This window comes from Rhinolophus sinicus, chromosome 18, assembly GCF_057876585.1.
Source record: "Rhinolophus sinicus isolate RSI-liver-muscle chromosome 18, RSI-T2T, whole genome shotgun sequence".
NCBI classification, from domain to species: domain Eukaryota; kingdom Metazoa; phylum Chordata; class Mammalia; order Chiroptera; family Rhinolophidae; genus Rhinolophus; species Rhinolophus sinicus.
Genome location: NC_142518.1, coordinates 51,890,887 through 51,914,548, shown reverse-complemented (window position 1 = coordinate 51,914,548; position 23,662 = coordinate 51,890,887). Strand labels below are relative to the sequence as shown.

The window sequence follows — 23,662 nt, the reverse complement described above, 5'->3', positions numbered from 1 at the left end:
AATGTTCCTTTATTCTAATGTGTCATTTAAGGCTGATATTTCCATAATGATTTTCTGTTTGGATAATCTATCCATAGCTGTCAATGGGATATTTAGATTTCCTACTATAATTGTGTTTTTGTCAGTTTCTCCCTTTAGTTCTGTTAGTAGTTGCTTTATATATTTTAGTGCTTCCTGATTGGGAGTATATATATTGACAAGTGTTATGTCTTCTTGATGTATTGTGTTTTTTATCATTATGGAATGTCCATCTTTGTGTCTTGTTACCTTTTTTATCCTGAAGTCTGTTTCATCATATATAAGTATGGCTACACATGCTTTTCAGTGGATGCCATTTGCTTGGAGTATCCATTTCTACCCTTTCACTTTGAGTCGGTATTTGTCCTTGCAGCTGAGATGTGTCTCTTGAAGGCAGCATATGGTAGAGTTTTGTTTTTTGATCCAATCTTCTACACTGTGTCTTTTTATTGGTGGGTTCAGTCTGTTAGGTTGGTGCAAAAGTAATTGAGGTTTAAAGGGTTAAAAATAATTGCAAAAACTGCAATTTCTTTTGCACTAATATTTACATTGAGGGTGATTATTGATATATGAGGATTTCCTATAGCCATTTCATCTTTTGTTTTCTGGAAGTTTGGTGTCTCCACTGTTTCTTTGACTTTGTGTTTCTGTCTGTTATTTTAGTAAGATATTCTGTTATATTTTTCTTCTGTTTCCTCTTTTTTATGGTATATGTCTCAGTTCTAGATTTTTTTGGTGTTGTTACCATTAATGTTGTGTAAATGAAAGTTTCGTATATACAGCATCATTTTTTTGTCAGCATTGTTTTATCTCCATTCCCCTTTGCAAATTCGGAACTTTACCCTTTCTCTTTTATGTTTCTGTTGTCATAAGTTATCCCTATTTATGCTATGTGTTCATTTCTGAGTTGCAGTAGTAAATTGTCTTCATCTTTTTTTTCTTTTTCATATCTTATCTCCTTTAACCTTTATGTTATACTTAAGTTTATAGTCCCCTGTTTTGTGTAGGGGTTGCCATTTCCTGCTTCTGTCTGTCTGTTAGTCATCTTGCTCATAGTTTTGTATCCATTTTTCTTTTTGTTTCAAGTAGAATAACCCCGTTTAGTATTTCCTGTAATGCAGGCCTTGTGGTGGAAAATTCCCTCATTTTGTATATCTGGAAAGGTCTTTATTACTCCTCCATATGTGAAAGACAAATTTGTAGGAGATACTATTGTTGGCTTAATCTCTGTATCAGTAGTTTGAATATTTTATTCTTCTTACTCCTAGCCAGTAGAGTTTCAGCTGAAAAATCTGATGATAATGTAATTAGCTTTTCTTTGTAAGTTACTGTCTTTTCTTCCCTGGTAGCCTTGAGAATTTTTTTCTTTGTCATTAATTTTTGACAGCTTCAATATGATGTGCCTTGGAGAAAGCCTGTTAGGATTAAGGTAAATTGGTGTTCTGTTCACTTCTTGGATTTGAGAATCCAGTTCTTTCCATATGTTTGGAAAGTGTTTGTGGACTATTTGTTTGAATAGACTCTCTGTGCCCTTCTCCCTCCTTTCTCCTTCTGGTATGCCCATTGTTCTTTTATTACTTTTTCTGATGGAGTCAGATAGTTCTTTCAGAGTTCTTTCATTTTTTCTTTTTTACTCTCAAGTCTCTGTCTTCATCCATCTGCATCATTTCCAGATTTCTCTCTTCGATATCACTAATTCTTTCCTTCATCTGATCAGGTGTTTCCTAAGCTGGCTATTTCATTCTTCATTTTTTTTATTGAGTTCTTCATCTCCAGAATTTCTATTTGGATCTTTTTTAAAAATTTCAATCACTTTGGTAAAGTATTCATTTTGTTCATAGATTTTTATTTCTGAGTCTTCTTGCATCTCGTTGAGCTTTTCAGAACTGTAATCTTGAATTCTCTGTCATTCAAGTCACATATTTCTATGCCTTTATGATTATTTTCTGGATATTTCTCATTTTCATTTTTGGGCTGCCTTTTTTACCTTTGTTGTTCATAGCATTTGATGGTTTATTTCTCCTTTTAGGTGTGTATGGGATTGAGCTGTGGGGCAGGTTGATAGGAAGAGGTCTTTCTTTTGTTTTCCAGTAGGTGGCGCTGGAGTGTTTTATTTCCTCTTGCCCAGGTGTTGCTTCCTGTGGTGGAAGATTCTTTGGGGAGGTGGGTGTCTTCTCTGTTGCCAGGTCACCTCAGGTACCACCCCTGTAGGAGAATCTGGTGGGAGATTGGGTTCTGAGCCCCCGAAATCTCAGTGCTGCCCCTGTAGCCAGATACAGTGCTCTACTGCCTGAGATGTCCCTGGTACCCCCACTGTGATCAGCCATCAAGGATGGGGGCGGGGTTGGCTGGGAGAGCCAGCAGGTTATTTTGGTTTGGTTTTAAAGTGGCTTTCATAAGGTTATCATTTTTACTTTGACCATCTTATTATTGACTTAGTGTCCCAGCCTTATTTTATGCACAGTGTCAAAACTACTCTAATGTTTGAAAATTAAAACAATTCTTCCAGATTGTTCAATATGGTATCACTTTATAAACAAATTTGTTGTTTTGTTGTTGCCTACTTTTGAAAAATCTAAAGCTTGTTTTTCTCTTACCATGGCTTCTAGTGTCCTAAGCATGTTTTGCCTTTGTCAATACCTTGTTTCCCCGAAAAATAAGACCTAACTGGAAAATAAGCCCTAGCATGATTTTTCAGGATGGCATGCCCTGAACATAAGCCCTAATGCATCTTTTGTAGCAAAAATTCATATAAGACCCAGTCTTATTTTTGGAGAAACACAGTATTTATATACAGAAGGTGCCAAAAAAATGTATACACATTTTAAGAAAGGAAAAAACTATTAAAATTGTAATACTCAATATATACTGATAACAAAAGATGAATACAAGTCACATTTGACTTCTGCAATTACAAGAGTTGCTCAAAGTGGTTACCATCAGTGTCCAGACACTTCTGATTACAGCAATCTACTGCTTGAGCAACATTGACCAAAGTGTCCACTTGTATACATTTTTTTGGCACCCCCGGTAGTTTATTGACAAAGGTAGAAACTAATCCTTCTTCAAATAACTTGGTTAAAAACTTGAATTTCCCATGAAAGGAAGAGTTACAAGAGATGGTAAACTTGAGCCCATATATTGGGGAAATTAAGTAATAGGAAAGTATTACATCTCCCCCCCACACACACACCATTTTTTTAAGTGTTATCACAAGGTTCTAGTGAGGAATGGGAAGGAGAGCGTATTTCAGAGATCAAGCCATCAAAGTTGAAACGTGTTTTTTCTACAGAATGTAAGAATAGTATGGAAAACAGTTCAGTATTTATATGTTTATGTACTACTTTTTAAAATAGTAAAGAATACTAGTTTAGTGCCAAGTGGATACTAGAGTTACTAGGGGGATCACTGCATAAATTATATGAATGTCGAACCACTGTGCTGTACACCTGAAACTAATATAAAATAACGTTGAATGTCAATTATAACTGACAAAGATAAGTAAATTACAAAAGATACTATTTGTTATGATTATTAAATTAGAAACTTGAAGTTTCACCGAAATCAACCTTTTCTGCATTAGAGGTTTTTCAAAATAAACCTATAAAAATACAAAAATTTTCTGAGGCCTCAGAGACTTGTATTGTTTCTGATCTCACTTTTTCTATCCACTGAGTATATCCCTTTTGAAATGGATCTCTTCCCTGGCTGACGTTTATTAAGTCCTTAAGGCTGTTTTGTAAACAGATACTCTTGATCCCAAGAGGAATCTAGTAATAGCATCTATTGTGTTAGTTAAGACCAATACATTTGCATACTTTTGTAGTTTTTTTGTAGCCATATGCATTCTATCAGAATTCTCTGTTTCTGTCTCTCTGTCTCTGTCTCTGTGTCTCTCTCTCTCTCTCTCTCTCTCTCTCTCTCTCTCTCTCTCTCTCTCTCTCTCTCGGCATGGGTAACAGTTACTAATTAAGTATTTTACCAAAGTCCCAAAACTAATAAATTTTTTACATAAAAAATTAGGCAAGCATTGACTATAAACTTGATATCTGTTTCATCATATGTGAATTTAGAATAAATATTAAAATTCATTATATATATATATTTTTTCCTTTATACTCTTTTGTATGTGTTAGTCACACATTGTTGAAAACAGAAAGTCTCTGGTTGAGAGGGATGTAGAAGAACGTTGGACATACAGTAGACAAGTAAAATTTAGGAGAGTGATATGTCCTGTGAAGAAAAGAAGATAGGGTGATATGGCAGAAGTGACTATTGGCAGGGGTAGGGTGGTCCCACTTTGGATGCTGTGAATGTCAGGGAAGGCCTCTCAGGAGGGTGGCACTGGGGTGTAGTGATACCAAAGTATGATGGTAAGGCATATGCTTTTGAAGATTTGAAGGATTCTAGGCAGTGAGAACTTAGAGGTCTGAGATGGAGTCTTTTGAGATATAGAGAGGTTAATTTGTCTGGGAGGTTAATATGTGTGAGCAAATTAGTCAGGAGTGGGGTTTATCATGGTACCCCAATTGAGACCGTTGGTAAGCGTATAAATATTATAGTTGCTACCTGCTTCTTTGCAGTATTGTTACTGTGCCCCAATGATTTCTTATATTCAAATTTTCTAGCTTTTGAAATAGTATTTCCTGTTTGAGGATTACTTTACTTCTGTGGGAGAGTATACATCATGTTTAATTTACTTTATTGGTTTGATGTAGTTGTATCATTCAACAGCTTTGATGATAGGACCTCAGCTGAAGGTCTAGAGAACTTCAAAAAAATAATAAAAATGAAGCATTAAATCCAGGACACAGAATGTTCTGTGTGTAAAAATAGATTAAATGAGACTAATATTTTAATGTGAGCCCTTGCAATTTTCCCTCTGATCTCTGTCCAAAGCTGTCAGAGCCTTGTGCCCAGTATTTATCTTAAGAGGCAGAGAAGGTCTCTTGCCACCTTTAGGAAAAACTCTGGTTAAGGCAGAGACCTACTATTCATTTTCCATATACAGAATCCCACATATATAATTTTAGAAATGAAAACATTGCCTTACATTTTTAACATTTATGAATTTGGAGAATATTTTCAAAGGTTTTTTTCTTTATGTTTTCAAATTCTAAAACATTAATACAGTTCAGTTTTTATTCTTGTAATTTCAAAATTACTACAAATGAATATGTATAAAATAGTTCTATTTTGAAAATAAAGACATTCGATGAGGAGACACTTTCTGTTTTGTTGGATTTGTCTTGGGAACATTACATATACACAGTATATTTCTCTTATAAAAACAGATGCTGTAACCCTGAAGTCTTATTTTCTTTTTTGTTACATTAGTTTTTAATTAAAGAAAACAGCTAGTTGGAGGCAGTTACTTTCTGTGAAATGTAATGAAGATTTATTTTAGAAGTGACCTTCACTTTATTAGCTGAAGCAGTAATCAGCAGAATTAATAGAATAATCAAATTATATACAAACTCATAAATCATCATGAATAGTGCTGTCAAAAGTTCAACTATAATCGGTCTTATTGTTTCGCAGCAGTATTAAAAAAATTACAACTGCTGATTTCTACCTTGATAGGCACTGAAATTGCTTTTTTTTAAAGGCTATGTATGATAGGGGCTACCAGCCAAAAATGTTCACAACTGTTAATTTATCTGTACTACAATTTGATGTCACTAGGGCAAAGTTGAAATTGAGTACAGTGTTAGTGTGCTGTCTTTTAGTAAAATCTGACTCATTGTTGGAAGCATTACTCAATTAGAGTTCTATTGGTTTAAATGTCTGTTGGTTGGGGTTAATGGCATCAAAGAGGTTGGTTATACTCCAAATATTCACAATTATCGGAATAATATATTAGATGGATATTAGGTTGCTTTTGTAAATTTTACTTGAGCTTGTTATAAACAAATAATTGAAGTGTCAGTTTAATATTTGAAACTTACAGATACAATATATCTCATTAGATCAGTCTTCATATTTCTCAGGAACTATTTACATGGATCCTGATGTTCTCTTTAACTTTAATTGCAATGGGACAAATGGGAAATTACTTGCTGCTGAGCTTTGCATTTTTTACAGTTGCGTGTATGGGAATGGTAGATCACCACTCATGTATAGTTGATGATACTTAAAAACATGCTGTAACCACAGTTTTCTGCAGTCAAGCATTACACTCTGTCAGAGCCTGTTAAAATAAAGTGAATTTCTTTTTGAAAAAAAAATCCAAGACTTTGTGAAGTTAGAAAGCAAGTTGTCATTTTTATAATTAACGTGCAGTATAATGATTTTATTTTGTATCTTGAAAAGTGACATTTTCTCTTTTTTCCTCTAATTTTGACAAAGACATATACACAAGTGAGGAAAATCATCTTTACTCTTAGTCATTAGGCAGACCCAGATATTAATTTTACATGACCATTGCTAGTTTTTCAAATTTGTATTTTCATTTTGTTAATTTTTTAGATCTCTCAAATGTCTGAAAAGTATAGAGTATCTCTGTATTAAATGGCAACTAAAGTATAAAATGTGTTATTCCATGTAAGAGGAATTCAGAATAAGGTTTAAATATTGATTTAACACTGATTCTCATAGGTCGATTTTTTTTTTTAATCTAAAGAAAGAAGCTAAGATAAATCTAAATTCACAGGCTTTCCCAAGATACCTCTGTTACTTGTTACAGTCAATTTGAAGTGGAAACATCCTGTTTTCAGAAAAATAAATTGTGACCACCTCAAAGCATCAAATACCTTTTCCTTTTTCCATATCTTCTATAGCTAATAAAATGAATGGACACTCAGAATTCTACCAATTCTGTTAAAATTTGCATTTTGCTCTCTTTGTTCTTTTTCTTTTAGAAGGTCCGTATTTTAAGTATTAATGCGCAATATCCTAAGTAATACTCATTTAACATAGAACATACATGACAAGGTAAATAAAAATTTATAAAATGTGCACTAAAGAAAACTTAGTAACCAACTGAGGCATAGAGATTGATTGCAATGACAAATGTCTACAGAGGTCAGGGAGGTCATAGAAAATAAGTAAAGTGGGCTGTAAGGAAATGACAGGAGTGGTAGACACCGTGGTGAACTGTTGAGCACAGGACACGATTGTTTGTGCCATGATAGCCTTTTTTAAATTGTGAGATCATACAAAATATATCTACCAGCAGCTTTATCCCATGGGCTCCAGTTGGCAACTCCTTGCTATATGTAAATAACAATTTTTACTTGTATATTTAAAGGGGTGATATCTTACACCAAAATGAGATTTTTAAAAACATTATTATAGCCATTCCATAATGCTTCTTCACTGTATCACACTCACAGTTAGCAGCTATAGTAGGTAGTGGATTTATACCATGCATATACTACCTCAGAAGACTAGACTTAGGTTTTGAATTACTTATAAATTGAGTACTCCTTAAGGAAACTACAAGCATTTCAGTGATATTTTTATTCTTACAAATCGACAGACTAGAAATTCTGGGATTAACCTTTGACTCTGTCCTAATTACTACTGTGTTATTTCTTCTCAATTTTTTGGAGTTATGCTTTTTTCAGTTTCCACTCTTCTGCCATGTCCAGGACTTACTACTTACTGGATTCCTGCTAGAACCCCTATAGTTGCCCTCCTGCTCCCGGTATCTGCCTTCTCCATTAAGCTGACATGTCACTTTCAGTGGCATTCTGTTGCCTATCCCATCAGATCCAAGCACTTAATACCTACCTTTTATTTAACCTCATTCCATAATAATTTTATCCTTCAAAACCTTCCTGCTATTACCCAATTTGTATTTCCGTATTCAGGTATTTATGCACATTCTCACCATTCTGCATTTTCTCTCATTTTCCCATCTTTTAGAATCTGCCCCCACCGCCAACAGTCTAACCTGTTCCTCTTCAAGACTTGACTCAGGCCAAGCCACCAGATCTTCTTCCATTACCTCTGGTTGTTAGAAGCTGTGTGCTTTTAGGCAAATAGTTAAACCTCTCTGATTTTCTGTAACCAGGAATTGGTCTAGCTGTTTTAAAGGTTTCCTCCAGTTCTGACATTCTGTAACTCCTTTTCTTCCAACACACATTGCCCTCTCTCTTCTTCGACCTTTCTTTCTAGTTTCTACCACATAATATGGTTGTTAATTTTTCTCTAGCTGTTACACTTAATAATGTCATTTGTCCCATAAGCTTAACAGAACGCAAAGTCCATGACTTATACTCTGCATCTACTGTGGAACTAGTGTAGTGCAGGTAGCTAGTTGGTTGCTTTGAGCAATTTTAATCTTATGCACAACTCAATATGAATCACAGCCGACTGCTCCACGTTCAGTCTCAGGATATTACCATTGACCTTTGAAGTGAGAAGCTTGCAGCCCTTTCCTAGGATTTACCTAACACAAGTGACTATCCTTCATTTTATTTCACTATATGAATAGATACATGCCAACAAAGGTAAAAAAAAAAAAAGAAATGAAAATACTGGGATCACAGATGTCTGGGTCACTTTTGTGTGTGAACCAACTCCGTTTAAACCGTGACCATCTTGAGCAGGGGTTCAGTTTGGGAGGAGCAGTTATAGGAAATCAATTGATTTGGGGTATGAGGAAGGTGTGGAAGTGCATAATTTAAAGAAGGAGTCCAGGAGCCACACAGGAATAAGGCTAACTATTTCACCTGACAGTCAATTTTGCAATAAATAGTTAAAGGGTAAAATTATTGAGCACATAACATACAGGAGGAAAGAACATAGTTTTTGTGAGGAAATTAAATCTTAGCTGTCTAACAGGGTTCTTTGAGAGGGATAAATAAGGTATGAACAAGGGGGAGCCAGTGAACATTTAGATTTTCAAAACGCCTTTGATAAGATTGTATACCAAAGACTGCTATAAAAAAATGTCCTCTCACCATGGGGGCTTGGGGTAATGTTTAGTTATGTGTGGAAATCTGCTTTAAACACTGGAAGGAAGGAACGGGTGGTTTAAATGAACTCTTACTTGCAAAGAAAATTTTACAGTAGGCTCTTCCAAGAACCAGTGTTTAGTGTTTTTGTTTCTTTATTTATTTTAACCTTTTTTTAAATGACTGGAGAGTCAGCATAGTAACTCTCCCAGGTACTTCCCAACTTATAGTTGACACTGAGAGCTTGTCAATAGTAAAATAACTAAGCTGAAGAGTATTAGCTGATGGACTGCTTCACAAGTCAGGATGAGAAGGCAGGAAAATGGTATGAGTGACTATCTCTAAGAAGATGCCTCTGCACGTATTTTCCAACCCATGAAAGGAGTCTTCATGTAGGGATCTCTGAAGACATTAGCTTTGAATATTCTTGTGTCTGCGTTCAGAAAGACCCACACAATACTGGACATAGTCATGAAGGGTGTTAGAAATAAAAGAGAGATTCTTATCGTCCTGATTCAAAACTGGTGCCTCTTTACCTGTGCTATTAGTAGTACAACTTGAGTTTTGAAGACTAGGCAGCAAAATGGATCAAGGATTTAAATAAAGATTATTCAAATAAGAAATGAATATATCATGTACAGAATGTCAAAGCAGAGAAAGAGGCTGAAAAAGGAGATTACTCAAAAGAAATCTCATGGAGAGTCTAAGTAGGTTTACAATTGACTTGTTTGCTACATCCCAAAAGTTTGAACCAAAGGCTTCCCTTTGAAAGGGAAAGATCTATTTTTACATGAATTTGCTTAAGTGGATATGTGGTCGATAAGAAACAGGAGGCTGTTAGCCTGAGTGTTCAGACTGCAAAGCTCAGTTTCATTAAGAGCTTAGTTTAAATTACGATGTGTTTAAAGAGTAGTCAGGAAACACAAGTGCTCTCCCATCCAAAGTTCTGTTGATGTCATTGTGATAGGCTGTATTGAAGAATCATTGAGTTGGAATGGTGGTTCTGGCCCTTGTACAAATCAGGGAGCCGTTCTACACATGAACTGTAGATACAGAACCTAGGTTGTGACCCAAGCATATAAATTGACCCCCAATATTTTAGAAGGCTTTATATTTTTTTAAGATTGAATGATGACTTGTGTTCTATAATTTATGCTAATTTATTCAGGGGTCCTGGTGCAGTTATTAATATAGATCTATTTCTGTCATCCAGTACATAGTTTTATTGTGACTTTTCCTATAGAAGGTTAAATTTAAGGACAGCTGGAAAAGCTGAAAAAAAATGAATATATCATCTACAGAATGTCACCAAGAACAGAGGAAGCTAGATATATGGCTAAGACCTATAAAATAGAGGCAGTTTCTGAGAGTGAATTTTCTGAAGGCTATGTATTGCTTTTTGACAGCTTTTTCTAAGTTAAGCATGATGATTATGCCTTCCAAGGGTGACAGCAGTGCCCAAATTGCAATCCATCTGCCTACAACCTTTTCAATGAGTGTGAAATTTGCATCAAAAGCCCCATTGGACTCAGATACTTGTATCATATAATTTCTTGAATTAACAACACTGTGTCCTTCCAGGCCCGTGACAGCTCCTTGAAGGCACAGAAACGAATGTGGTCCGTGTGCCCTCCTATTTAGAGTTTAGTACCCAGAGTATTAAGCATTAATCTTGATGAATGGCCAGGAGATAGTGGTTGTTGAGGTTGGTAGCAATTAGCTGGCTCTACTAATCACATCCCAGGTGGAGGAAGGGTGTTTTCGCAGAATCCTTTCAAGCACTACCTGCACGGGAAGACTGCATCAGGCTTGAGCAGTTGCATTTGATTATTACACATTTCAGAGGGGAGACTGCTCTTACGAATATTTGAATTACGTTAAGCTTGTCTTCAGGAGGATATCTCCCTGCTACATCTAGTCCATAAGCGATTCTTGTCAGCTCTATGTCTCAAATATGTCCCCAACCTCTCCATTTCTCCATGGCCACTACTCTGCTTCAGGTTACCACCATCTCTCACTTGGTCTACGGCAGACATAACTGGTCTCCCCTTTTCCACTCTTGTCCCCTTGACGATTCTCCACACAGCAGCCAGGCTCATCTTTTAAAAAATACGAATCTGAGCATGTCACTGGCCTGCTCAAAACCTTCTGGTGGCTTTTCATTATTCTCAGAATAAATTTTAAGGTCTTCCCTCTGGCGTTTGAAGCCCTACATGACCACACACCACTGACTGTCTCTGTGATCCCATTTCACACTGTACTTCTAACTGTTCATTATATTCCAACCCCAATGGTTGTCTCTCTCTTCCTCAAATATACTGAGTTAATTTACACTTCCAACGTTTCAAATTTGCTGTTCCCTCTGTGTAGAAAATTCTTTTTCCAGATCTTTACATGGTTGATTTCTTCTGGTCATCAGGTTTCAGTTCAAATGTCACTTCCTCAGAAAGACTGTCCCTGATTACTCTGTGTGATATTTGTACCCCACCCTCACATTATCCTGTTTTACTGTTTCAGACTGCATTCCACAATCTTATATTTTATTTCTTACTTTTTGTCTGTCTCATGCACTAGATAAGTTATATGTTAGCAAGGACAGCATTTGTCTTTACTTTTGTATTGCTACTGCCTACTACATCTGGTGCATAATAGGCCTAGTTTCATAAATATTTGGGAATGAAGAAGTAAATATCAGGGCTTGTCCTTAGCAGCAACAGTTCTCTTAGAGGTGTCACAGTTCCCTTCAGGAAAGGTAGTTGAATTGACCAGGTGCCTAATTTGCTTACATTGTGTTAGAAGAAACTACTGGCCTTAAACACCGAGAGACACATTCTCACAGTCTGTAACAGCAATGGAATTCACCCCCCCCGCATGGTTGGTACAGCCTGTTACCATTGTTCCTTTTGCTAAAGAATGTGATAGCTAACAAAAGCTACAATATGTTGAATGTTTATGATTACCAGGCACAGAATAAGCACTTCACATGCATTAAATCAATCCATGCAACAGCCCTGTGCCATAGGTATTATTATCTTCATTTTATAGTCTTGAGAGTTGAAGCATAGTTGCATAGCTAGTAAGTAGGGGAATCAGGATCGGCACCTAGGCAGTCTCTAAGTCCAGGGATACACTGTCCACACTGATTTCATAACCATCTCTAAGAGCTGATCTCTGTGCAATTTGTACTTCGTGACTGCGATTGTACCCATGACTTTTAGTGACCTTTTAGTTTTAGTGATCACTGATTGCCTTCCAACAAGTTCCTTTGGGTTCTATCACCATGACCAATATTGAGAGAAGCTTGCTATTTTAGCCATACTGGATTACAGTGAATGAGGCCATGTAATGGAGCACTCAATTGAGGATTGTGTTGTTGTTTTTTAATGATCTTACTGATTAGTCTAAAACTTCACAGGTAATGAATCCCAAGAATTTATAGCAAGGGATGAGGCCTGGCTTGGGATTGTTATGAATATAACTGTTTCCTGAGGCTACAAGAGTCATTACCTATTGTTTAGCTCTTGCTCTTGAGAAAGCATTTAGTTCTGGGCCAATAGGAAGTCTATGCTGAGTTGGATGACAATAGCTTCAGTCTAGAGGGGCTCTTGGGTTGGAGGGTAGTGGAGATGATACTCTGAGTTATATGCTGCCCCATTTTGCATTCCCAGGAGACAGACCAACACGGCAAAAATGCATCATTCACTTCTGATACACATCATACAGTCACCCATTCCTACTAATTCCAGCTAGAAGAAACACACCGGATACCAAGAAAGAAAGAAGAAAAGGGATGTCAGTCTAAGTAAACACTACTAAGTAATATAAATATGTAACCAGTAAACATGATGTGGTACTATAAATATACATCAGAAGTATGTAACCCATAGACATGCTATGTGCTATATATTAAAATTGGTGTGTGTGTGTGTGTGTGTGTGTACGTATACATACAGCACTAAGACTTTTGTGTTTATTTAAGTATATAAAAATAAACATACATACCTCCCTATACACATTTTTCAGACCAGCGGACATTGGGTAAACATAGTAGAAAACTCACTGTGTTGTGTTAAGTATGGTGCTCTGATAAATCCATATGTCTGAATGTAATTACAAGTTAGTAAAACATTTGAACTTTGTATAGATAGATGCAGTTACTGAAGCTTTATTTTCTCACACAAAACTTAGATGTTTCTCGCACAAAACCTAATACTGTTGAGTGGAATTTCTGCTTTATCAGAACAATTTAAGCTGGGGTGTCACTAAAGAACAGCGATAATGATCAGTGATCAGTGGTCGCTCAGAATTCTATTGTAACAGACATCTTTTTTGTTTGTTTCAGGTGTACAAAACAATGTAATAGTTAGACATTTACACCCCCCTCACATAGTGATAACGCCCCTTCTCCAATCTATTACCCCTCTCACACCGTAAATAGCTGTTACAATTCCACCGTCTCTATTCCCTATGCTGTGCTTTCTTTTTTGATGACATCTGATAAAGTGTTTCAAATGCATTTGTGTAGTGACTTTGTTGGTAGTACTGCCTATTGTATATAGTACATTAGTAGATTTTATTTTAAGGTAAGCCCATAAAATGCACACTTGTTTCCCTCTAGGCTCCATAGTGTTCTATAGAAGGCAGGTGTACAGAGCTGCCTTGCAAGGCATGTTAGGCTCCAGGATAGCTGATAAGAACTACACGAAAGCTGGGGCCTGACTGGAATCTCAGGGGTATTCACTGTCTTTGGTATCTCAGTTGTCCATCATTAAAGGCATGTTTCGGGTCCCTAGGCTGCCATTTAATGTACTGTGAGAAAACGTGTGTTTTGTGGAGTCTTATTACCTGGAAAAAAAAAAATCACGGTAAAGTGTTTGCCTTCTACTAATACAACTTTTTCTTTTTAAAAATCTCTAGCTTACCAGTAGACTTTGTAAATCACTTTTTAAAATGTGGACTGCAGTGTATTTATAATTTGATAGGTACTCTAAAGTTAAGTATTTCCACAGTTATTCTTACTGAGTTGATGTTCTATCTGAAATGAAGTTCCACATCCATTTAACATGTACAGATAGAGAATAAATGTGCTTTTTGGAGAGACAAGAATGTATAGGAATTGAGGAATTATTTTACTCTTTGTAATAACTTTGCAACCTGTCAGGAATTAAAACAACTCTCAGAGTAACTTTGGCCACCTGACTCCATGCTGCTTTCCTCCATTATGCCAAAAAAGGTGGTAGTCACAGCAGTGCAGTTTGTATGATGGTTAACAGAGAAGCCACTGGGACCAGGTCGTCTCAGCAGTGTTTGGTGGTATTTTATTCAGCAATACCATTTACTAAATGACCTTGGCCAAGTCACTTGATCTCCATTCGCCTCAGTTTCCAAATCTGTAATACTCATAGAGTTGTAGGGTACAATGTGTTAATACATGTAAAGCATCTGACATGTAGTAAGCAGTCAATGCTAGCTGTGATGATTATTTGTACTGTTGTTATTATTGGCTGTGTGCCCCAAAGGCCAGTGTCTAGCCAACAGTTACTTCCTCACTTCTCATGTAATTCCCTGCTTCTCACGTAAATGACTGCTCTTTGAGTTTTGAATGCAGCTCTCAAGAACTGTTTGCTATCATGCTTCTTACTGACTTAGAAACACTTTCCTCAATGGCTTATTGCCACTAAGTAGCCCGCCCCCAGCCAAAAATGTCATTTTAAAAACTATGGGAATGACTGATATGAATAGCACACACAGGAGTCTTTATCAATCCCATCATTCTACCTGGCATTTTTACAAACCACTGAGTTTTGTCAGTTGGGCTTAAGGTACACGAGGAAAATACAGAGGTGAGAGAGAACAGATGCCACCATTGTGAACAACACATATTCCCCCAACAGCCAAGACTGGTATGGGGAAAAAAGCTAGTGAGAAGCAGTTCGAAAAACTGAAAACATATATGCACATGGCAACTGTATGCGTTTGTAGTTGCAGCAATTGATACTAGATATCAAGTAATTCTTTCCAAGAGCACAGAATACTTCTTATGTTCTCATTTTAAATTCAGAGGAAATTTGTTGAATTATCATGACAGTGTCTATTATTGGACTTCTTTCTCTATAATATTCACCATTATCCATACAAGCCAATTCTTAACATTCTACATTCTTGTGTTCTTCCTATATATGTACCACATCTTTTTTTATCCAATTATCTATTGAAAAACGTGAAGGGATTAAGAAATACAAATTGGTAATTACAAAATAGTCATAAGAATGTAAAGTACAGCATAAAGAATATAGTCAATAGTGTTGCAACAACTATGTATAGTGCCAGGTGGGTACTAGACTAATTGGGGAGATTGCTGCATAAATTCTATAAATGTCTAACCGCTGTGCTGTACACCTGAAACTAATATAAAATAATAGCGACTGTCAACTGTAATTGAAATAAGCAAATAAATTTAGAAAAATTAAATCATGTTGTTGAAAACCTGGTAATTTTTTGATGACTTACTAAAATTAATAGTTATAGATGCCTCTATTGCATTTTATATTTAAATGTACTATTCAGAGGTCTCATTTACCCTTCATAGAAATTAATTAATTTTTAAACAAAAAGATACTTGATAAAGTAGCAATGTGTTTCATAAGCAGTAATATTTAATGGAAAGCAGTCTTCATAGAGAATTACAGTTAATTTTAGTTAAGTGAATTTCTTATGCTTTTGATAATACTCATACTGTAATTGCCTATGCTATAGTATTTTATGATTTTTTAACCTTATACAACTTACAACTGATTCTGAACTTTATCCCCTTGCTATTCTTGGAGTCTGGGAAGATATTTAAAAACTATTTTTCCTGTGTGTGTATCTCTGTGTGTGTGTGTGTGTGTGTGTGTGTGTGTGTGTGTGTGTACATGAACCGGTCTGAAATGAAAAACTCCATAGGTCAGTTAGAAACGGCTTATCTATAGCTGCTTCCGAGGAAGTTGGAAACACTGCTGCTACTACTCAGTTGACAGAAAGATATCCCTAGGCGACTGAGAATGCTTATTGTGTGGTTCACACTTTTAACTTGCTTCAAAATGGGCACATTTTGAAGCCTTAACATTATTCAGCCTATTTATTTTAAGTGGGCCAGTAATATTTCATGCGCATACAGTCTCTTTCAGTACCAAGAGGAAATTGATGATGAAGGTCAGGCTTATTATCAGTATTCCCCTACCACTAATAGGTAGAATACCACTTGGGAAATGTCCAACAGGAAGATGTCTTCTTCTAACCCTCTTTAGACTCTATCAAGTGCAATGTCTCAAATAGTACCAGGTATACGAGCACAGTTCATACTTCTTGTTCCACAATTTGATATGTGACTAATGAACAAGATTAGCAAGAAGGGAGAATATCTTGTAGTTGGTGTCCTGGGTAAAATGTGCAGTTTCTCAAGCACATGAAATATTGCTTGCTTGCTCTAATGTGCTATTTCTTATACAAAGTCGGACAATTAGGTTCGCGAACTCAGCCTAGAAAAAGTGCCACATACCTCATTGTTGAATATCACTATAATCAGCTTCAAAGTACTCCTCTTGGGAAGCTATGCACTGATGCCAGCACCTAGTTCACCCTTCAAAGCAATTTGGGAACTCTTTTACTGGAATGGCCATCACAGTGGTTGTATTCCTCTTGATGTCCTGAATGTCTTCAAAATGTCTTCCTTTCAATATTTCCTTTATCTTTGGGTAAAGAAAGAAGTCATTGGGGGCCAGATCAGGTGAGTAGTGAGGGTCTTCAAATACAGTTATTTGTTAACTGGCTAAAAACTCCCTCACAGACCAGTGAGTGCCATTTGAGCTGGTGCATTGTTGTGATGCAAGAGCCATAAATTGTTGGTGAAAAGTTCAGGTCGTCTAACTTTTTGACAAGCCTTTTCAGCACTTCCAAATAGTAAACTTGGTTAACTGTTTGTCCAGTTGGTACAAAGTCACAATGAATAATCCCTCTGATACCAAAAAGGGTTAGCAAAATTGTTGCAACAAGTTCGGGAGCTTAATTGTCAGACCTGGTATTATTAATATTCTAAATTTCTCAATGGAAAAATAATTTTCTTGTTGTTTATACCAGAAGAAATTATCACCTAACCTCATCTACCCTAACAAACTTAGTCATATCCACTAAAATGATTGAATTTATAAAGACAGCAGGAATATTACGCCATACTTAGAGAATGTCACTTATCTCTACCATGAATTTCTATTTTTCACTATAATCTGATTATGAAATATTCTAAGGATATTTCAGAAAGTACAGAGAATAATGTGAAGACCACCATGTAGCCAGTCACAGTTTTGTCAAATCTTAACGTTTTAACATATTTGCTCTCAATATGTTTTTTAAAGAAACTGAGAAATTAAAACCTTCAGTGTAACTTTCACTCCCTTCCCAGAGATAACTACTATCCTGAATTTGGTGTTTATAATTCTCTTAAATGTTTCTGCAGTTTCACTACATATGTATGTATCCACAAATAATCAATAGTATTTTGCATATACAGTCTTGAAACTTTTAATAAGTAATATTACTCTGGGCATGCCAGTTATTATCATTCCCCAACCAGTTATTATCATTCAATTTTTGAGTTGTTTTTTGGGTTTTTTTTTGCCATTTATCCATGTTGATAGATGGCGTTGTAGTTCATTCATTTAAATTGCTTATAGTATTCCATTATACAATGAGAGAGGTTAAATCAACTATACAGTTAAAGGAAGTACAGTTACCACAAAACCTCCCACACTTGTGACACCAGCTACAAGTTTAGGGGATTCCTCAGGTTCAGTAGTTCATTAAAAGAACTCCCAGGACTAGAAGCTGTTACACTTACAGTTATGCTTTATTGCAGGGAATGGTTATCGACAGAAATCAAGGGAAGAAGTGTATAGAATGGAGTATAGGGAGGTTCCAAATGTGGAGTTTCCAGTTTTCCTCTCCTTGTGGAGTCAGGACAGTGTTACTCCTCTGGCGCTGATGTGTGACAATATGCACAAAGGATGGCCAACCAGGGAAGCTCATTTGAACTTCAGTGTCCAGAGTTTTTATTGGAGCTCCATCACTCAGGCATGGCTGATCGCCCACAGGGATGTCTCCAGCCCCACTGGAAGTTGACTGATTGCACATGACCCAAATCCTCCACCCTATATCACACTGTTGGTTTTTCTGGCATGGCTAGTCTCCACCCTAAGACTATCTGTTGTGGTCAGCCCTCACCCTATATCACAGACTGGTGACTCAAGGCCCTCATTACAGGCTTGGCATTCCAGAGGCTTAGAGATCACCTCCCAGAAACTAAGGACAAAGGACAGAACTCTTTGTGGGCTAAGTTTTTTATTACACATGTGAATATAACACATTTTATTCATTCTCCTCTTGATGGATATCTAGGTTGCATGTGGCATATGTAAAATAGGACCGATTTTATTTAATTAGCAAATGCTTATGTAATTCTTATTGTATGCTAGGTACTGTGTAGCTTCTTTACAAATATTAGTTCATTTAATCCCCGGAAGACTCCTCTATGAGATAAATGCATTTGTTCTCATTCTATAGATGAAAAACAATAGGATACAGAGAGGCTAAATACCCTGTTCAAAGTCACACAGCCAGTAGAGAGAATATCTGTGATATGAACTCAGGCCATCAGAATCTTTCCTCATAACCACTATGCTATGCTGTCTAAAAATAATGCAGCAACAGATAATTTTTTTTTACCATCTTCTATACATGTATAAAAGGTTTTATAAGATTTATCCCTAACAGTAGAATTGCTGCACTGGAGATGTGTGCATCTTCAACTTTACTAGATACTGCCAAATTATTATCCAAACTAATATTTTTAAGCAATTTGTAACACATTTGCACATATCTTTCTGAGACTGTGGGTTTTCTTTTCACTTTTTTTGTTGTTGTCCAGATGTTTATAATTTTAAAGTACACCATTTTCTCAATATTTTCTATATGATTCCTTTTGCATGTTATTTAAGAAATATTTCTTTCCTCTGAACCCCAAAGTATATCCTCCTGTATTTTCTTCTAGAAGTTTTGCCTTTTATATTTGTGCCTTTCATCCACCCAGAATTAATTCTGAATATGGTGTAAAACAGGGATATAGTTAGTTTCTCTGTATTGTCTCAATGGTCCATTCTTTTCCCAGAGGTCTGTAGTGCCATCGCTGTCTTAATCATGCCTATATATGTATGGGACTTTGTATTAGTTTGCTGTTGCTGCCATAACAAATTACCACAAACTTAGTATCTTAAAACAAAATGAATTTGTTATTTTACAGTCCTAGAGGTCAGAAGTCTAAAATGGGTATGCAGGGCTGCATTCCTTCTTGGAGCTCTAGGGGAGAATCTAGTTCTTCCCTTTTCCATCTTCTAAAGGCTCCCTGCATTCCTTGGCTTGTAACCCCCTTCCAGCAATGGCATCACTCCAATCTCGGCTTCTATCTTCAGATCTTCTCTGACTCTGAGCTTCCTGCTTCCTTTTTTAAAGTACCTTTCTGATGATATTGCACTCACTAGTATAATCCAAATTAATCTCCTTAACTCAAGATGCTTAATTTGTTACATTTGCAGAGGCCCTCTTGCTGTGTAAAGGAATATACCTACAGGATCCAGAGATTAGAATGCAAACATCATTAGTGGGGGCATTATTTAGCGTAACACGGCTTTCTTTCGGGAGTTTTCATTATTCTTATCTTTTTATTTCATCCCTTTTAATCTCTGTGTGATAGTTCTGTAATCTGAATACAGTTCCTGGGAGTCTAATCCTGCTTTTTGTTGTGTCTGTTAATTCTCAGAATAAGATATATTTCTTCATCTGTTCTATAATTTTAGAACAGATTTAGATTATAAACTCGTCGTAATGGGACTCAAATCTGTGGCAATCCCATGTAGCCTGGGTTGAGGTCATATCACTCCAGAAAGTTTTAGCGATTGCTTTTACCAAGTCTCCACGGGTACTACAGACCCAGAAGCACTTTTCATGGTATTTTATTGGTTAAGGTTTCTTGGATTGTGTAGTAATTTCAAACCCCCCAATCTGTGTGAGTGCAGACTACTGGTTATAAATGCAGAGGTATAATCTTCCTCCACCCAGCTTTAGATAAAACAATTTCTTTTGTTTTCTCCCTCTTGTAGTAAGTGATTTTTCCCTCCTAGACCACCCTTTCACTAAGGTGTAGTCCTTAAAGGATCCAGACATTGTGAGGGAACATCTCATTTTCTATTGCCTGCCTTGTTTGGAACCTAAGGCCTCTCCTTTCTCTATGTGGGCATTAAAATCCAAGCTCTTAGATTCACGAGACAGCAAACACCTTAGCGCTACTGCAACATTAACTCATGTGCTTACTGCTCTAGTTTTCAGTTCCCGGTTTAGTTTTTGCTTTCTCTTTGGTAAGCAAACTCTCCAGGGGTCCCCCAGAGTCTTCCCTGCTTATTTCCTCCTTAACACTCCTGTGTGGTCACTTCAGTTGGAGGTAACATCACCTCTTGAGGCTGTTTGTAGCCTGTGTATCTTAAGTAGTCAGTAGCTGACTTGGGACAGCTGAGCTTTGCTTAGGGATACTTTTGGCTTGGTCACAATTCTAGTCTTCCATGTTGTATTATTAGCAGTGGGACCTCTGTTGTGTCAATATATTACTAATCTTATCTCTGATAAATTCTTAATGCCATGATAGAGAAAATAATAAATTATCAAAATCCTTTGTCTATAAGACCATTTATTAAAAGAAAATAATGTTGCCTTAATTTTCACCTCAAGAATCTTCTCCTTCTATTCTCTTCCAGGATGTGTGCTGTGTTTGGTGGAATATATTGTCTTCGCCATTCAGTACAGTGCCTTGTTGTGGACAAAGAATCCGGAAAGTAAGGATGATATAAGTTACCTTCCTATATTTACACCCCAAGCAGAGGTGAAAAATGCTAAAGTCGATTTTTAAAAAATGATTCCTTAAAGATCCTCCTTGGTATTAATAACATATCAACCTTGATTAAAAGTAATTTGTGTTTAGATCCTCCAGAACAAGGAAAGTGAGTTCAGAATATAGAAACTAAATTAATTTCCCTGCAATATGACTATAGCTCCTGATCACCGAAGCTTGGAAGACAAATCATTTCAGCTGCTGGGGGTGGGTGATGAGTGATGTTAGTTTTCCTTGTGGCCTTACCTCCTCTAATTGATTTTCATCAGATGACAACAAAGCCCTCTGTTATTGCATTTTTAAAAATGGAGCTCACCTAAAGACTCGTCAGATTAATCTCTGCTGATAATGCATGTCACTCCAAGAGAAAAGACTTTAATGAGTTTTTAGGTAGATTGTTGTCATAAACTATGCTGCCCTGTTATCTGAGGATAAATTCTTTTACAACCATAGCAGGCCTGCAGGCTGGTGTAAGGTTGAAATAAAAATGTACCTTCTTTTTAAAAAAAGCTGAGCACCACCTATTTATCTGTGCATTTTTGTATTTCAATTTTATTTTTCTGGGATTTATTACTTAGTTGCTAACATATGCAGTTCTCTGAATTACACTAAGTAAGCAGTAGTCTTTGATTTCTAGGTTTTACATTAAAACTTAAATGGGTCAATTGCATCAACTTTTACAAGCTATTTAAATTGCTAATGTGTTTTCCTATTGTTGTTGTTGTTGTTGTTGTTATGTGTTCTTAAGCATCTACTGACCTATATCTCTTGGATGACTGTTTTTAGGGGTATATAAAGAAATTGTTCATTCAGAAAATACCTTAATATCTTGAACTGGAAGCTTAAAAATATAAATTTTACGCTGTTTCTTTCATTTTGCAATATTTTTTTATAGTCTAAGTGGCATAAAATGTTATCTTCTTACAGACTAGTTATAGTGCAATAACTAATATTTTAAGATATGGTGAGAAAAAATTCAACTCTAGCTCATATAATATTTAGATAGTGAATTTGCTTTAGAAAAATAATTCTCCATTATAAGATAAAGTAGACATATGGCTTAAAGGCCTATAAAATACTTATAGTATTTAACATGAAGGCACTATGTAAATGAAACATGAAAAATATATCTCTGAAGGCCCAGGATACTCATATATTGGCTCATGAAGAGCTCTATGGAGGTTCATGAAGGAATAGTTGTCTCTATGGTTTTTAGAGTCATTTTTCCTTATGTATTCATTTTGAAGTATGAGTATGTTCCCATGATGGAAAGCCAGATAATGAATTACTTGTTTGGTGCTTATTTACTTAGATCCTTTTACCTTTTTTGGGCCTCATTCCAGTCCCACATGTTACTCTTAGTGACATGAAGAATTTGTGTGGCTCATGTTTGTCTAAAAAAAAATAAAATGGTTACATTACTTTGGTAATAGCATTTGTTGAACAAAGGCTACATTTACCTTCACGTTGACTTCATTTTTATTACAAACTGTGAACAGAGGAGCTCTTCATTATGATCTGCTGCAGATTTCAGTTGCAACAAATACCTGAGGACTGAGGATCTAAAGACCAAAGTTTGGTAGTTTTCAAATTTTAATGTGCTTAAGAATCACCAGGTAAACTTGTAAAAAAAAAAAAAAAAGAAAGAAAAGAAAAAACCAAACAAAACATGCAGATATTTGAACCTCACCCTCAGAGAGTAAAATTGAGTAATGTACTTAGAGTAGAGCTAGGGCATTTGCAGTTTCGGGAAGACCCCAAATGAATCTAATGTAGGTGCTTCTTAGATGACACTAAGGAACACTGATCTTTAATGTCAACTTCAGGACCAAGCCAATGGCACTGTGTTTCATGATGGACTGGGGGCTCTGGGTCCTAATTCATCCTAAGCCCTTATTAAGATGAACCTTCCAGGGGCCTCAGGCGGTTAGAGCTCCATGCTCCTAACTCCGAAGGCTGCCGGTTCGATTCCCACATGGGCCAGTGGGCTCTCAACCACAAGGTTGCCGGTTCGACTCCCGCAAGGGATGGTGGGCAGTGCCCCCTGCAACTAGCAACAGCAACTGGACCTGGAGCTGAGCTGCGCCCTCCACAACTAAGACTGAAAGGACAACAACTTGAAGCTGAACGGCACCCTCCACAACTAAGATTGAAAGGACAACAACTTGACGTGGAAAAAAAAAAGTCCTGGAAGTACACACTGTGCCCCAATAAAGTCCTGTTCCCCTTAAAGTCCTGTTCCCCTTCCACAATAAAATCTTAAAAAAAAAAAAAAGATGAACCTTTCAGGTCTACTAGAATTAAACATGAATTTTAAATAGCAGACAGATTGCTACTGATTTAACATGTCTTCTGAATCTTCATAGAAAGACTTCGGTCAACAGTTATTGTCTAACAGCTCCTAAGGCATGCATGGTCAGGTAGCCCTAGAATGAGAGAAGACCTGAAACTTTATTACTGCCATGAATTACAATGAGCAAGTCATTTTTCTCTGGCCAGTTCCTTTATATGTAAGATGAGTTAGATGGACTCTGCAGTAATCTCCGAATCTTCTAACAGATATAACATGCTTTGGTTAATGAAACTACCTAGAAAGAACTCAGTTTTTCTTCAACATTTAGAAATAAATTATCTTAAAATATTTTGTATGCCCAAATGTATGCCATTATCATATTATATTGTAAAATTACATATTAGTGTAATCTGCAGTCCCAGTGAGAAATTAAAAAAAAATAACGTGTATGCATCTACATTTACAGATACACATAAA

The 23,662-nt window shown here is 36.3% G+C and overlaps 1 protein-coding gene across 1 annotated transcript in view; it reads left to right on the top strand.

Annotated features, from left to right (window-relative positions):
* Positions 1-23,662, top strand: part of CHM (CHM Rab escort protein) — a 191,514-nt gene that overhangs the window by 115,581 nt on the left and 52,271 nt on the right. Inside the window, exon 9 of the mRNA XM_019717433.3 lies at positions 20,759-20,836. Coding sequence (XP_019572992.2) covers positions 20,759-20,836 — 78 coding nt within the window. The remainder of the gene's footprint in view (positions 1-20,758; positions 20,837-23,662) is intronic.